The sequence below is a fragment of the Hetaerina americana genome, unplaced genomic scaffold (genome assembly GCF_022747635.1).
Source record: "Hetaerina americana unplaced genomic scaffold, ioHetAmer1.1.p SCAF_16, whole genome shotgun sequence".
NCBI lineage: Eukaryota > Metazoa > Arthropoda > Insecta > Odonata > Calopterygidae > Hetaerina > Hetaerina americana.
In genome coordinates, this window is record NW_027286719.1 from 9,202,066 (window position 1) to 9,217,625 (window position 15,560).

The 15,560-nt window shown below is 37.8% G+C and overlaps 1 protein-coding gene across 1 annotated transcript in view; it reads right to left on the minus strand.

Annotated features, from left to right (window-relative positions):
* LOC139687070 (tubulin polyglutamylase ttll-4-like) overlaps window positions 1-15,560 on the minus strand; it is a 269,846-nt gene that overhangs the window by 13,748 nt on the left and 240,538 nt on the right. Inside the window, exons 9-10 of the mRNA XM_071584174.1 lie at window positions 6,200-6,392; window positions 5,095-5,223 (exon numbers count right to left, since the gene is read on the minus strand). Coding sequence (XP_071440275.1) covers window positions 5,095-5,223; window positions 6,200-6,392 — 322 coding nt within the window. The remainder of the gene's footprint in view (window positions 1-5,094; window positions 5,224-6,199; window positions 6,393-15,560) is intronic.

Genomic DNA, 15,560 nt, shown 5'->3' on the forward strand with positions numbered 1-15,560 from the left:
TTATTAGATTTTTGGGCAGAGAAGGAAGTAATAATTCATCCTCTGTTCTTTTGAATTAATTTAGTTTCCGGAAGACATATTTCAAAGAAACTGCGGGAGATACCGCAGCAGTAACTTGTAACGGAGTCACGGTTAGCTATCTACATCTACATCAATACCCTGCAAGCCACTAAAAAGGTGTGTGGCAGGGGGTGCAGCACCAGGAGGAAAGGGTAAGGGATGAGGGGGTTAGGGTTTTTCAAATGGATGGGGAAAGGTAAGGGGAACCTGCAAAAAAATATATATATATGTAAATATATATATATATATATATATATATATATATATATATATATATATATATAAATGTAATCGTATAACCCTGCGCAGTCGCTACCATGTAGGTTAATACTTATTATGTCGAGCCGGCTCCTGGGGGATTTCGATTACAAGAATTCTGGTCTCTTATTGTTCTCGGAAAAAATGACCATTTAAATCTGTCTGTCCTGCAGTCAATCTCTCTAATCTTATATTCGTGATCCCTCCGCCCGTAATACGTTGGGGTTCGTATTATGTTCTTGATGTCATCGGAAAAGGACCCATCTTTAAATGTTTTTAAGAAGTTTAATCTATATTGTAAACGCCGCTGTGTAAGGGAATCCCAGCCTAAATTTTCTAGCAAAGTAGTTACGCTACTGCGTTGGTCATAGCAATTTTTGACAAATCTAGCCCCCCTCCGCTGAACTCGTTCCAATTCCGAAATTAAATATCGAGGCTTCCTCTTAAACTCTGGCAAGGCGTCCTCTTAAACTCCTCTCAAGAAGAATGATTAGTACCCTCTGAAATTATTGCATTGGAATGCTTATCAGCGGGTGACTCCGTTAAATGTTACTGTTGCGGCATCTCCCGCAGTTTCTTTGGAAATTTGTCAAGGTGTAAACAGCCTAAGTGTTTAAAGTTGGCTTTGACCTCGTGGAGTGTGGTGCGTCGCGCACGACTACGAATGCCTGAGGCATTGTATGTACGGTATTTCGGCACAACATGTTGCTCCTTTAAAAGCTACTAAAATGTCTATGTTTAACAAGACGCGTCGATAGTTTAATTGGATAATGCACTCGACCGGATATTGAGGAATCCGGGTTCGAATCCCGGTCAAGGCGAATGTTTTTGACATTCTTAAAGTTTTGCATCCGGAAGACATTATTTCTCTGATTATCATGTTTCTTCCGACCAAATCCAAGGGTTTTAGTGATTAATCAAGAATTGCCAAATCCAAGGGTTTTAGTGATTAATCAAGAATTGCCACTTTCGTAGAACACAGCCGATCCGTTAAGAACTGTTGTCCATGGCCGATCCGGGCAACCAAGGTAGGGCGAGAGTGGTGTGATCGTCTAATCATTTTTTACATGGAGTAAGTAATGCGGTATGCATAACCATATCTATTGAATACAGGTATGTCAATCGGCTACATTCCACTTAAAATAGAGTTTATATTATCATTCATTAATACGACTAAAAGTATAATTTCATTCTTCACGCCATTGAGAGAAAACAAGAGGTTTTATCGGGAAGGAAAACATGAGGGAAATTCAGCTAATCTTAATAATTAATGACTAGGCCAGCAGACTACTCGCGCAGTGATCAATTCGATTATTAGTTCCACAAGTGTACTCACCTTCTACTAAACCGCAAGGCTTGTAAAGTTTGAGTAGTGTGGACAATTCTTTTCCTTTTACTCCTGCATTTCCTCAGAAAATCGAGCGAATGAAAATTCTCGAAAAAAGATGTGGTTAGGCAAAGGCTTCACGCGGGGACTTTCTCACTGGAAACACTTAAATTAACCGGGACTGACCTCTCCGCAGTCGAGTTCTCTATCGTATCTATGTGTCTAGCCTAATTCAATAGCTCTGAATCGATGCGTGAATGTCGATTTTCGATTGTATAAATGTTTTCATTAAAACTCATTGCTGGAGAGTTTATAAGGGAAAAGATATGAGCAGAATTCAATTTTATTTTATACATTTGGATATCTGGGGCATCACTTAATCATGTACATATTTGAGACCCTGACGTACACTAAAATCGGCTGGGTGAAGAGAGGAAATGAGATATAAGGACAATTAAATTTATGCGGTGGCTTTGTACTGGTTTCCCCGCCTGAGGTCCCATGTTCGAGTCCTAGCGAATGATGGTAGGAGAGGGAACAAATGTAGGGACCAAATTTTCAGTGAAAATTGATTTCAAAAACGAGTATGAAAGTAGATAAAACAAGGAACTATACCAATACAGTGTCCGTTTAGTTATAAAGAAAGAATCTCTGCTACAATAAAATAGTTTCAATAGAATTTAATTTGAAAGAATCTAAATTTGTAAAACAGCAGTCATGAAAATTTGTATTTCCGCACGATTGGCGTAGCATTATTCAAAACCTTCCGTAATTAATCCTAAAAAATGCCAAACATTTGACTTGTCTTCATCAAATGGAAGCATTGCGAGTATCATGCGAAAATTTGCAATATATTTTAGAGGAAGTAAATGACTTAATGCACCACTAGTAAGCTACAATCAGATTATTAAGTCAGATGAGAAAATTGGCAAATTTAGAACTCAATTTACACATGAAAACTCAGTACTCAGTAATCTCAGGGCAACTCAAAATTTTAGTAACTCTTCGACTTTGCATAAAATTTGCAGATTCAGAAAATTTAGAATTCACACATCATACCTCGTCACCTTCATGGCATTTTTCAAATGATAATGAGTCATTAATTATGTATTTTTATGAGAACAGTCACACACCTGAGGAACAGCCATGTCTCTGCTGAGAACTTCCTTGAGCATCGCCTTGCGGTGAAAATGATCCCCTCGTTTTGAAAACGTCAGGATTAAAACTGAAAAGGAGTTACCTAATTTATGTAATTGACTGCTGAAAAAGGATAATACCACATCCTACAAAATTCTTTGTCACAATAATCATCAAGCATCATATAATCTAAATCATAATGAATGTACCGTATTTTCCCATCGATAACGCGAGCGTTGTCTCCACAAAAATGTCCAGACGGTCGAAAAATGACGATCCGCGTTATGTGATAAACATTGAAAAAAATCCAAATATTTACATAACTATGTACACAATAATTTAAAGAAGAGACTTGCAAAAATGAATTGGTTTGGAAGTATGCCTTTTTAATTGCATTTTATTTTATACAGATCAGCTGCTTTTACAGTTATTTCATCTCATAAATCCATAAGAAAAAAAGGAACAATATAATTTCTATGCTTAATTTATTCTACTACGCAGTACTTCTCAATTCTAATACATAGTACTTCACGTATACGGAGAGTGCATCGTATTACATACGACGCTTTAAGTACGTCTAAATATATGATATTTAAATATATATTACATATTTATATAATATAGAGGTAGTAGTAGTATTTAGTAGAATCTAATGGATTCACTAGGGTCACTATCTAATTAGAATCTAGTGGCTTTGCTTTAATTGTGGATTCATGTTCCTAAATTGATTGGCATTTGAAAAATTAGGCTGAAAAAAAGATAATGAAATTATTAATGGACAGAGGTAAATCGTTAATGCCCATTTTTAAGCTTTGATTGTCTTGGTGGCTAATGTGTCCCTTGTTACCAAGCCATTATTCGAGCCAGTATCCTCCCCATTTTATTTTTAAAATTACAACCAAAATGCATCACATTTTTCTCATCCGATTCTTTACTTAAATATTAGCTTCCTCATTCCGGATGGCCTTAGCAAATTAAGGTGGGATATGAGTATTAAGACAAGCTTTAAAAGTTCAATCTTCAAATAAATTCAATGGAAACCTAATTTTAACTTTTATGAACCCCTTTTCATATCTGTAGTGTTGGCAGGAAAGGTTTACAAGTTACCCATTTTCATAGATAATTAATTCACTTCGATAATAAAAATAACTGCAGTATTTTCATGCTATCGTAACTTTCGGTGGTAAAAATTACTAAAATTAGCATAAAAAACATATAAAATGGATAACATTACATTTGGTGTTTTCCTATAAACAGACTTCTCATAATATTGAATAAATGAAAAACTACATAATATGCCTATATCTAAAATTTGTTTTATATCAAAGCCAATGTTGAACACATGCTTCCACTCTCAAGTCCTTGCTCCTTTTTCACTTTTATTCTGTGAGCAAATATTGTTACTGTTCTTAGCAGATATCAATATTTTCACCAATTAGAGAATTATTGCTTCCCATTGGCTCAGTAGCATTCAGATCCCTTTCGGTGCAAAATGAAGAACTTGAAGTACAGTTCATCTGCTAGAACATAACAGTTCAGCTGCCATAGTATTTATTTCTCATAGATTTAATCAATGGTTCATATAATTATCTCAACCCTTTTAAATGTTTCTTTAATCCTAATATAAGTTCCTAAATAGTGCAACAATACATGAAGTAAAAAAGGTGCCACATTTCTCAGTTTAAAAGAGGAGAAAAAAGACCTCGAAGAGCCCAATCAAATGTAATGAAGACATGCTATTGGCAGCAAATGAGGATGCAGTGCAATGAAGGACAAGGAAAGGAATTTGAAGAGGAAAAGTTTGATACAATCTGAAAAGATGGGAGGGGTACAGAAGTTTGAAGGAAACTGTTTTATAGAGAAGACTATGAGGGAAACCAAGGATTCTACGAAAGGCATTATGACTCATTTATTGAATCACTCATTGAATCACCTGTGGATGAAAACTTTCTGATCAAAATTATAATTAATATTAAATATTTAAAAAATTAAGTATTTTCACAAAGGATTTTTCACTCAAACTTCACCTCCTGTGCTGGAATACTGTTTTCAGATAAGTTTTGAGATTTCCTCATCTAAGAAGTCAGCATTGCAAAGTGTTTAGAAGTGGGTTTTTAAAGGTTTAAAGTAAGCTGAGCCCTGAGGTAACTAAAACACATAGTTTATGATTTCAAAGTTTTTTCCCGGGATATATTTTGCAAGGGAAGCTAAATATTTTCAATGTTGCATATAATTTCATGCTTTTATGAAGTAAGTTTATTCTTGAAAAATGGAATGAAATCAATATTGACTTATACACTACTAATAAGTACCTGGTGCTGTTTAGTCTTGTCTCAGTAAGATAGGAGTATTCATATTCAGGTACTTCTTGAGCTCTGAATGTAGCTTCTAGACGAGATAGAAGTACATGCAGTTTTGGGGTCAGGTACTGTCTCGCATTTCTGGAATTAATACAAAATTTTCCCCTGAAAGACATATCATAATTTATATTTTTATTCATCTATTTTAAAACAAAAATTAGAGGGCTAAACAGATCTTCAATAAATATAAAAAGGAATGCTGGAATAAGAACAAGAGAATTAGCATAAGTACAAGTACATGATACCTTTCAAAGAAACCCAATGCAGCCACATTTTCATTTTAAATGCTACTAATTGGAAAAAGTAACAACAATTATTGTGCAAACAGTAAGTTCATCGTTGATGTCTTCAGGGGTGAATTATTTTTGGCATAACTTGGACTACAAACCTCAAACTCTTCAAATAATTTGAACAACATTCCATCAATTCACTCGATAAACCATCTACCCCTGAAGCTCTTCCAATTTTAAAATTTCTCCTGATTATTGCAATCATATTTCCATTATATCTACTGCCTCGCAGTCCCATTTCTTATGCATCGTAATTGTCTCACTTTCCTACTACATACCACTGTAATAGAAAATATACAAAATACTAATCTCAACAGCCCCTCTCTAACTCAGCATTAGCCTCAGAGTATATCACCACTATAGTTTTCAGTGAATTTATTACTTTCTCCTGTCCCGAAGGAGAATTGTGCCACACCGTGGGACACCCTCAATGAGATACCCCCCTCCATTCGGCCACGACGCACTCTCCGGACTCCTAGGGTCTTTGCACCTTGTCTTCCCCAACCCTCTCTGCCTTCCACCTTCCCCCTCTTACCCTCTTTTCCTCCACCCTCCCCTTACTTGCCTTCAATCATATATATACTGGACTCTGAGGTTTAACTGTCACCTGATGATGATGTAGTAACATTGAAACCGGTCGCATTAAATTTTATTTTTGTGGAAAATTGCTATTTTTAATTAATCATGACATTCCACCATATCATGCCTGAAACGTCTCTTTTTGATACTAGGTGTATTATATAATCCAAAAGATTTATTAGGCTTACCTTGAATAGTCATCTGCTGGAAGAATTTGGAGATCACTGATTAAGTTGGAATACCGCTCACTATTGGAAGTTGGATAAATCCTCCTGAAGTCATTTAGATGCATTGACTCTCTTTGGGTATCCAGGATGAATCGGAGGTCATCCATTGAAAGGCAAATTGTGTGCCAGGCTTTGCAGTTTCCACCAGCAATACCTTAAATATTAAATAGGTTTACCGTAGCAATTTTTGAGGAACTGCAGGAGGCACGGGGAAAAAAAGTCAGCTATTAATTTACCAACAAATGAGAATTACTTTATTTTGCAATTTATATACACACATATAAGGTCAGTCACAAGCATGGTGATGATATATAAAACTTAGAAACATGAAATAAAGAGACACTCACAGTTTTATTTTTCAATATTTTGGTGGCCCGATCACCTTTCTCAATGGAAGGAAAAAATCATATCCATGTATATACATATATATGGTTTACATACAAAGAGAAGGACCCATCTTTAAATGTTTTTAATAAGTTTAATCTATATTGTAAATGCCGCTGTGTAAGGGAATCCCACCCTAAATTTCTAGCAAAGTAGTTACGCTAATGCATTGGTCATAACAATTTTTGACAAATCCAGCCCCCCTCCACTGCACTCGGTCCAATTCTGAAATTAAATTTATCTCTTGAGGATCCCATATGCTGGCAGCATACTCTAGGTGGGGCCTGACTAGGGCGAGAAAACATCGCTCCTTCACTTTTTCCTCACATTTACCCGGCACTCTTTTTACAAATCCCAATTTTTTATTAGCGTGACCGCATATTTCCTGTATGTGCTTTCCCCAGGACAGATCGTGAGTAATTGTTACACCCAAGAATTTAAAGGAATCCACCCGTGCGATTTCTTCTACTTCACTTTGTAACTAAATGGGGGGGTGTTACTCTTTTCCCAAAACTGTTTTACTACGCATTTAATTCCAATTGCCATGTATCGCACCAAGTCTGGATTGTATTTAGGTTGTTAGCCAACGTGACTGTCTTCGCGACTTTGAATGTCCCCATAAATCACTGCATCGTCAGCAAAAAGACGGAGCCTGCTATTAACCACGGTACTGAGGTCACTTATGTAAATAACAATCAAGAGGGGGCCTATGACACTTCCCTGCGGTACACCCGACGTGACCTTGACAGCATCAGATGATACACCGTCCAGGACAACTGTTCGAACACAATTTTTTTTAAATTGTCTAATCCTCCCGTGTATTCCATAAGTTTTCAACCTTGCAAGTAATTTGCAATGAGGGGCTTTATCAAAATATTTTTTAAAATCTAGGAATATCGCATCAACTGGAATATTACTTTCACTGGAATGCATTATATCATGAACAAATAGTGCGAGTTGAGTTTCGCAGGATCTACCTCTACGGAACCCGTGTTGGTTATTAATTGATAAATCTTGGCTATCGAGGTACCTCATTATGGAACTAACAATGATCTGCTCAAGAATCTTACAGGAGATGGAGGTGAGCAATATTGGCCTATAATTACTGGGGTCCTCCCGGTCTCCATTTTTAAATATGGGTGTCACAGAAGCTATCTTCCGGCCACTTGGCACGCTTTCTTCAGGTAGGGGGCCATATTTCATTTTTCTGGTACCCAAAAAATCAAACAGCTCCAGTTAAGGTGAAGGAGCCCAGAGAGGCTTGCCTGGGGATTGTATCCTGGCTGTATTGAAATGCACAACAATATTTGAATTGTAATTAGCTGATCATTTTAAATTCATCTCATAATTATTACTTCTATTCTAATGGCTAAGGTTGGATATTTTTTAATAGATATAGCATATAAAACTATACAATGATACATTTACCAACCTCTCCTAACAAAACATCCAGCTATTTTGCACTAATATTAAATATATATTTGAAAGCCAGGGTGTAATTTGTTTAGGAAATACATTTGAAGCATGTGACTAATTGGTAGCATTTCGTATCATATAGATCTATCATATGGTACATTAGTGAGGTTGAAAATGAACTTTCAAACTGGTAAAATTTCCCTGAGACCATATCTTTCTTAACTATGGTGGTGTGTGGTAGGGCAATGAAATTGTCCTAATTACAATTTACACATACTAATAATAAATTTGTCGCTACACTGAGTCCCTATTCACATCCAAATACTTCCGTCCTCCATTCACTCCATCCAGGATGATTTCCTTGTTTTCTTTCCTTCCCCTTTTTATTTTCCTCTTTTCCTTTCCTGTTCTCTTCTTCTTCCTATACATTCCTCATCTGCCTAATACATGTTGGTATCAATTATAAGAAATTATTGTTTAGAAATAAAAGAGATATATTCGTGTAGATACACTTACTCCGCAAATTATTTGATCCTTAAGTAGGAAATGTTGTTAATTTCATGTAATAATATTGATTTGTTTCTTCCAAGAAGCCATAAATTGAAGTAACTTGCGGTATAGAGAAGATAGAAGCTGGCAATGTGATAAAGTTCCATCATTGGAATAGTTTCAGTGCTTGGTAAATCCACGACAAAATCATGTGACCTTTCATGGTCATGTTATATGACACAGTAATGAGGTGGAAAAGGAATTTTCAAACTGGCCGCCACATGCTCCTCACAAACAATCCAAGATATGGAGGACCATCACACACGGTCAGTAAGGACATAATGAAGACAGTAGAAGAATTTATCCTATTAGACTGAACAGCAGAAATCCAAACGGTCATGATTGAGACCTATCTTAGCTATGGCAGAATGTAGAAAAGTATTCCCAAAGAGCTGCACATGTCAAAAGTCTTAGCATGGTGAGTTTCATGACTGCTGATTCCTTTTTGGAAGTAGATAATAGTGAGACCTACAACAGGAACCATTGTACTATGGCAATTAAAGTGATGAGATTTTGAAACTTTGCCACATCTGTCCTATTCTCCCAATTTTGATCTGAGTGACTTTTTCTAACTCCCAGAACTCAGAGAACCATTCTGGGGTTGGAGATTTGGCCACAAAAAAGATATGATTCAAGAGGTGGATCAATGCTGTTTAACACAATCAGCTGAGTTCTACAATGGCAGCCTTCAAAGGTTAGGAAATGCCAGGAGAAATGTATGAATCCGGATGGTGGCTAAATGGGGATGTCACAAGAATTATAAATAAAAATTCAATTTTTATTAGTATTAATTAAAACTTTATGACACCCCCTCATATTCTCGCCTCTATTACAGTCTACAACATCCCATTGCCAATCAGAACGCTCTTTATGCATCTTTCCTTTCACCCGATCACTTACCCTTTTCTCTATTCCCTTATTGGTGATCCTGAGAGCCATTTAATCAGTCTGTGAAATCAAACTTATTGTTTGGTAGCCCTCACAAATGACTGTCTCCCCTATCCTAGCATAAAAATTAACACTGATTTGTGTAAGTTGTTCCTTATGTATGCTACATATTAATTCATTAAAGCTCTTCCAATCACATTCTTCTAAGCCTTGAGGAAGTTATGTGGAAAATTTTTTCTAACCCCATGGCCTTATTTAATTTCAAACTTAAATAAGGACATGGGGTTAAACAAAATTCCAAATAACTTCCTATCCCCCAATGTCCTTTCTACCTCCCTATTAAGTAAACCTGGACCTAAGCTATCCTCTTCTATGTCATGTTCTCTGCCGATGCTTATGCAATTGGTACAATTTCTTTGCACTCAAGTCATCATATGTTTCTTTCATCTCTCACAAGTCTCCACTGGGATTAATTCATTTAATTTCATCAATTAATATTTTAAGTGATTTATGTTTGGTTGTATGAATGTATTTTAACTTCTTCTGACAGTGCTTTTCCCTTCCTATGCAGAGCACCGATTTCACCCTTGCTTTGTACACCTGCAATATTCTTCCACCACTCTTCGCCATTCCGTTTGTATCCATGCATTTAATTAGTTAATTCTGTTTACTCCCATCAACCTAACTCCATGCTTACATTCTTCCATTCCCTTTCCTCATTTATTTTTTTTTCAATTTTCTCCATTATCTATCATTTCCTTGCCCCTTTTCAATTTACTTTTCCAAGCATTTATTTTGCAGCTTTTGACATCCCTTCGATGATATGTTTCCGTTTTTCTTCTCTAGCACCAACCTCCCTGCCCTCACCCATAATTTTCTCCACAGCCTGGTGATATTAATTTATCAAATCAATCGGGCTGAAATGAGACTTATAGTCCCTTTTCCCACCTAACCCTCAGACATTACATTGAAGGCAATTACATACACCAAAGCCCTGGGTGGAGGAAAATCCACCTGCGACCTCCGGGCTGGTAGGGAGGCATGTTACTCCACCGCCACCAGGGCCAATAAACGCCTACTTCTTCCTTCTCATTCTGATAAACGCTCTTATATTCTATTTCCTCAACCTACTTCCATGTTATATCTTTGTGAATCAAATGGTACACTTAATTATTACTGAATTGTGATTTGAACGCAAATCACTTCGGAGAAGTTGCAAGTCAACTATGGTGTTCCTATTTCCATGCATAAAAATAATGTTGTGCTACTGAAATCTGTCTGTCTGTTTACCTGGGCATTTTCCATGCTTACTCAAGCCTTTTTTCTTGCCTAAACCAAGTGTTTCTTATGATTAACCCCTTCTCCTGCAGAACTCCATTCGTTTCTTCCCACAGTCGTTTCTAAACTATAGTCCCATGCCTCACTGCCATCTTTTCACCTACTATTGCATTTCAATCACTCTTTGCCATCCCTCTAGGAATGCACAAAATATTTCCTCTAACTGATTATATACCATTCTTGTTTCCTATAATTACTAAATGGCTTGTATACCTGAACACCATCCCTGGACTACAACCTTGATGTGGTGGAAGGGCTTGTTGGTTTCCGATGACCCCTAGAGCTGTGCTGGCAGGAGTAATAATAATTGCTCCTGGTGGGGTCACCCATGCCAGATAGGTCGAAGGTTAGGAGCCAGACGAAAGGTAGTCCACGCAGCGTCTGTTCCTCAGTGAGGCAGCTGTAATGGCGTCTGACCCCAGTGGGGTGGCCAGTAAGTGATGGTGTCATGTTTAAAATACTATTGAGTAAGTTAACAGTTTCAGGCTTAACTTTGTGAAATTCCTTAATGATGAAGGTAAAAAATAACAGAAACTTTACACTTCCACATACTTTTTTTCATACAAAGTGAGTGGAAATGTAGTTTCTGTTATCTTTTACCCTAACTATTGAGGAAGGCAACCGGAAACCACCTCAATTATCATTCCCAAGATAAAAATGATGAACACTACAGAGATTTTGAGTCCTATCAACTGTGGGGCTCGGCCCAATCAGCCGTGTGTCATGCCCGGAAGCAGGGGATGCAAGGCTTCCGCGGTCATCATCCCACGAAAAAGGGAAAACCGGAAGCAGCAGGATAGAAGACACAGAAGAAGAAGACCAAATTAGTTAGAATAGGAACTTGGAATGTTAGGACAATGATGAGGACAGGGAAATTGGAGAATGTTAAGCGAGAGATGGAAAGGGGAAATATCGATATTTTAGGTCCATGCGAGGTGAGATGGAAGGATAGCTGGGATTACTGGAGTGATCAGTATAGAATAATATACAGCGGCGGAGATGAGAGCCAATGAGGGGATGCCATAGTATTAAATTAAGAGGTAGGTGGAAGCGTAGACATCATAGAGCATGCAACTGATAGAATATTACCAGCAGAGATAAAAGCAGAGTCGACGAACTTGGTCATTGTTCAGATGTACATGTCACCGAGCAGCCATAAGGGTGAAGAGTCAATAGGATATATGATCAGTTAGAGGACATAATCGCATGTGTTCCAGCAGGCAAACATTTGATAGTGATGGGGGATTGGAATGCAATGATAGGCGTTTAGGCACGAGTAATGACTGGGGGGAGAAAACAGTTGAATTCTGCAGTTCTTTCAAAAAGATAAGGCAGGGGCGGTGGGTTAGGAAATAGAATGTAGGATCATTAAATAGATTGACAAGGAAGGAGAACCAGCAGGCTATAGAGAAAACAATGGAGGGGGATAAAGTGGAATCTGGCTGGAAGACTTTGTGAGATCAGTTTTAGTTCCTATTCCAATAAAGAAAAAGGAAATCACAGAAATCATATGAGGACTACAGTACAAGAAGTTCAATTTCCCATGCAGCAAAAGTTATTGTCAGGATCATCAACAAACGGATAGAGAGTAGGGCAAATGATTCCTTAGGGGATGATCAGTTTGGCTTAGGAAGGGGAGAGGTAAGCGTGATGCCATTGCACTAATGAGATCTCTAATCGAGAGGAATGTGGAATAAAATCAGGATGTATTTGCCCATTTCATAGATTTCGAAAAAGTATTTGAAATAGTGAACTGGGAAAATCTATTGAATATATATTGCAGAAAACTTGAAGAGATCGGAGGGACAGGAGGCTAATCTGCAACCTGTACATGTCTCAGACTGCTCAGGTATGAGTGGGTAACAGAGAGTCGGGATGGGTAGTGTTAGGAAGAGGTGTAAGGCAGGGTTGCCCATTACCACCGTTGCTGTTCCACGTATATGTGGAGAGAAAGATTAAAGAGGCCTGGGAAGAACTGGAGGTAGGAATGAAAGTGGGTGGGGAATTCGTAAAATCATTTAGGTTTGCTGATGATCAACCTTTAGTTTGCCAGTCAGCCAAGGGGTTGCAAGCATTGCTGAGTGACCTGGAAATTCATTGCGACAGGTATGGGATGAGAATCAATATTAATGAAACAAAGGTTATGCGATTTTCTAGATAGAAAAAGGCTAAGCTAAAAATTAAAATAGGAGGGCAAAAACTAGAGCAGGTAGGACAGTTTATGTATCTCGGAAGTTTTTTGGACCAACACGATCAAAGTAGTGGGGACGTAAGGAGAAGAATTGCACAAGGCAAAGAGGCTTTCACCAGGAAGAGGGAGTTGATGACTGGGATGTTGAGTAAGGATATTAAGAAAAGACTTGTAAGAACTTTGATATGGAGTGTAGCTATTTACTGCGCAGAAAGGTGGTCATTGAAACAGGCGGATAGACGTAAATTGGAGGATTCTGAAATGTGCGAGTGGAGAAGAATGGAGAAGGTGAAATGGACAGAAAGGAAAACAAATGAGGAAGTACTTGGTGTGGTGGGTGAAGAGAGGGGTTTGGCGAGAGAAATCCTATGGAAGCAGGTAAAATGGATGAAGACCGTATTGATCTGCAGTGGGATGTTGAAGCCCGTAATAGAGCAGAGAATGTTAGGCAAATTTGAAATAGGCAGAAACGGGATAGGGATGTTTTGACGGGATGAAGGGAGGAAGAACTCGGAGATAAAGAGGGACCTGATGTAGACTAGGTTACTGGAATGTGTTTTCTTAGGAGTCATAGAATATTCATCCGGTAGTTGCGTCCAGCCAAAAACCTATATTAACCGGCAAATTAACTAAAAATAATAATAGTACCTGAACAGAGATCTTCCAGCCCATCAGGGATGTAGTCCATGGGCCAGATCATTTTATCATACTCAAAACTTATAGCATTCCATGGAAAAATATTATTGGAGTTGGAAATGACTACAGTCATGCAATATTATAGTTGTTATAATTTTTTACTCATCTGTTCATAGTGTCATAAAATGATGGTAATTGATGGTTTCTGGGGTAACTGTATGGAATCAATTTATATGGGAAATGACAAAATAATAACTTTGTATTTTCACATAAAATAAATTTGGATATGACCTGGGTTTTGACGTTCAACGTCATATTCAAGTGACAACTCTCACAGCCATCCATCTATGTATTCTACACTCAGGTAGGCAGGGGAGGTGGGAAAGCCCGGGAGGGAAGTGATCAATGGTTGTGGGAGGGAAGGGTAGAAAGCAGGAGGCCCCCTTAGGGGAACCTCCTCCTAAAGGTGGAAGAAAGTAGGCGGGTTCTAAGTTGTTCATAGACATAAATACCAAGCCCTTTACATAAGTTTGAGGTCGAGGGAAAGTGTGGGGGGAGTAGAGGGGTTTTTTCCCTCATTAACACAGGTTTTGAGCAGTGGCAGGTTTAGGAGGGGTGAGTGGGAGGTTTACAAAAGGTAATTAACAATATTCTCTTTGGAGTGTACACTTTTTAAATTTTCAAGCTCCTCTAAAGTACCTAGTCAAAGTCCTTTATTTTCCACATGAAAAATTTCAAATTCAAAGTTAATTTTGTGGTTATTTACCAATTAATGTCTTACAAAATGTGATGTTGACTTTTTGTTCTTCATGCAGGCTTGGTGCTCCTTCACCCGTTCTTGAAATATTTAGCCTATATGTCCAACATACATGGCACCAGACTTACTTTTCATCTTCTAAACTCCACTTTTTTCACTTCCTGAAATATTGTTTTTTGTGAGGGAAAGATGGCTCCTGAGGCTCAATTTATTATAATTAGCTATTTTACGCTTCTCTTTTGGCAGTTTTTTGCAAATTCTTCTTGTGATGCCATATAGATATAGGATTCCCTTCAGCCATTTGGCAGTGGAGTTTCGCCGAGGTTGGGATTTATAAAGACTCTGACTGGTAGTTGATTTCATTTTATAAAATACAATTTATTTATGAGCTGCTCATTATATCCATTGTTTCTAGCTATTATTTTTATTGCAGCTAATTCTTTTTTGAAATTGGTTTGTGACATGGGAATGATCGCTAAGCTGGAAATCATGGAATGGAAAGCAGATGACTTTGGGGAAAAACAATGCCTTGAGTTAAAGTGAATCACCTGGTCAGTTTAAGAACTTATGAGGGTAAAAAAAAACTTTACACTTCCACAGTAAAGATTTGATAATTCATTTCCGTGGTTTGGATGCTGTGCATCATCGTCAGGTAACATACATCAGCATTTTTTCAACTTATATAATCTGGCTCCGAGGGGGGAGTAAGGGAGAGGAGAGGGGGTAAGGTCGGGGGGAATAAGGTGCCATCCCTTAATAAAGGTCAAACCATTGTAGACAAACACCCAGCCAATCAAGTGTAGAACACAATGTGTTTGTTTTTTTTCCACAGCTATTTCCCAGAACGGTGGAGAGTTTCATTGCGTTCTTAATTTAATGATAATTTCAAGAATATAAACTTTCACAAATTTGAGTGAGGAACCTTCCAATACATACCCTCCCCCTCCCCCAGACCACTAATAGGCTGCTGCACCTAAACTCAACTTGCCCCTTCTCCCTCAGTCCCCCTACCCAACCCTCTCTCCTCTCCCTTACTCCCCTCTTGGAGCCAGACTATATCAGTTGGAAAAATAATCATGTATGTTACCTGCTGATGATGGGCAGCATCAAAACCATTATCGCGAAATATTAAATCTTTATTGGGGAAGGGTAAAGTTTCTTTT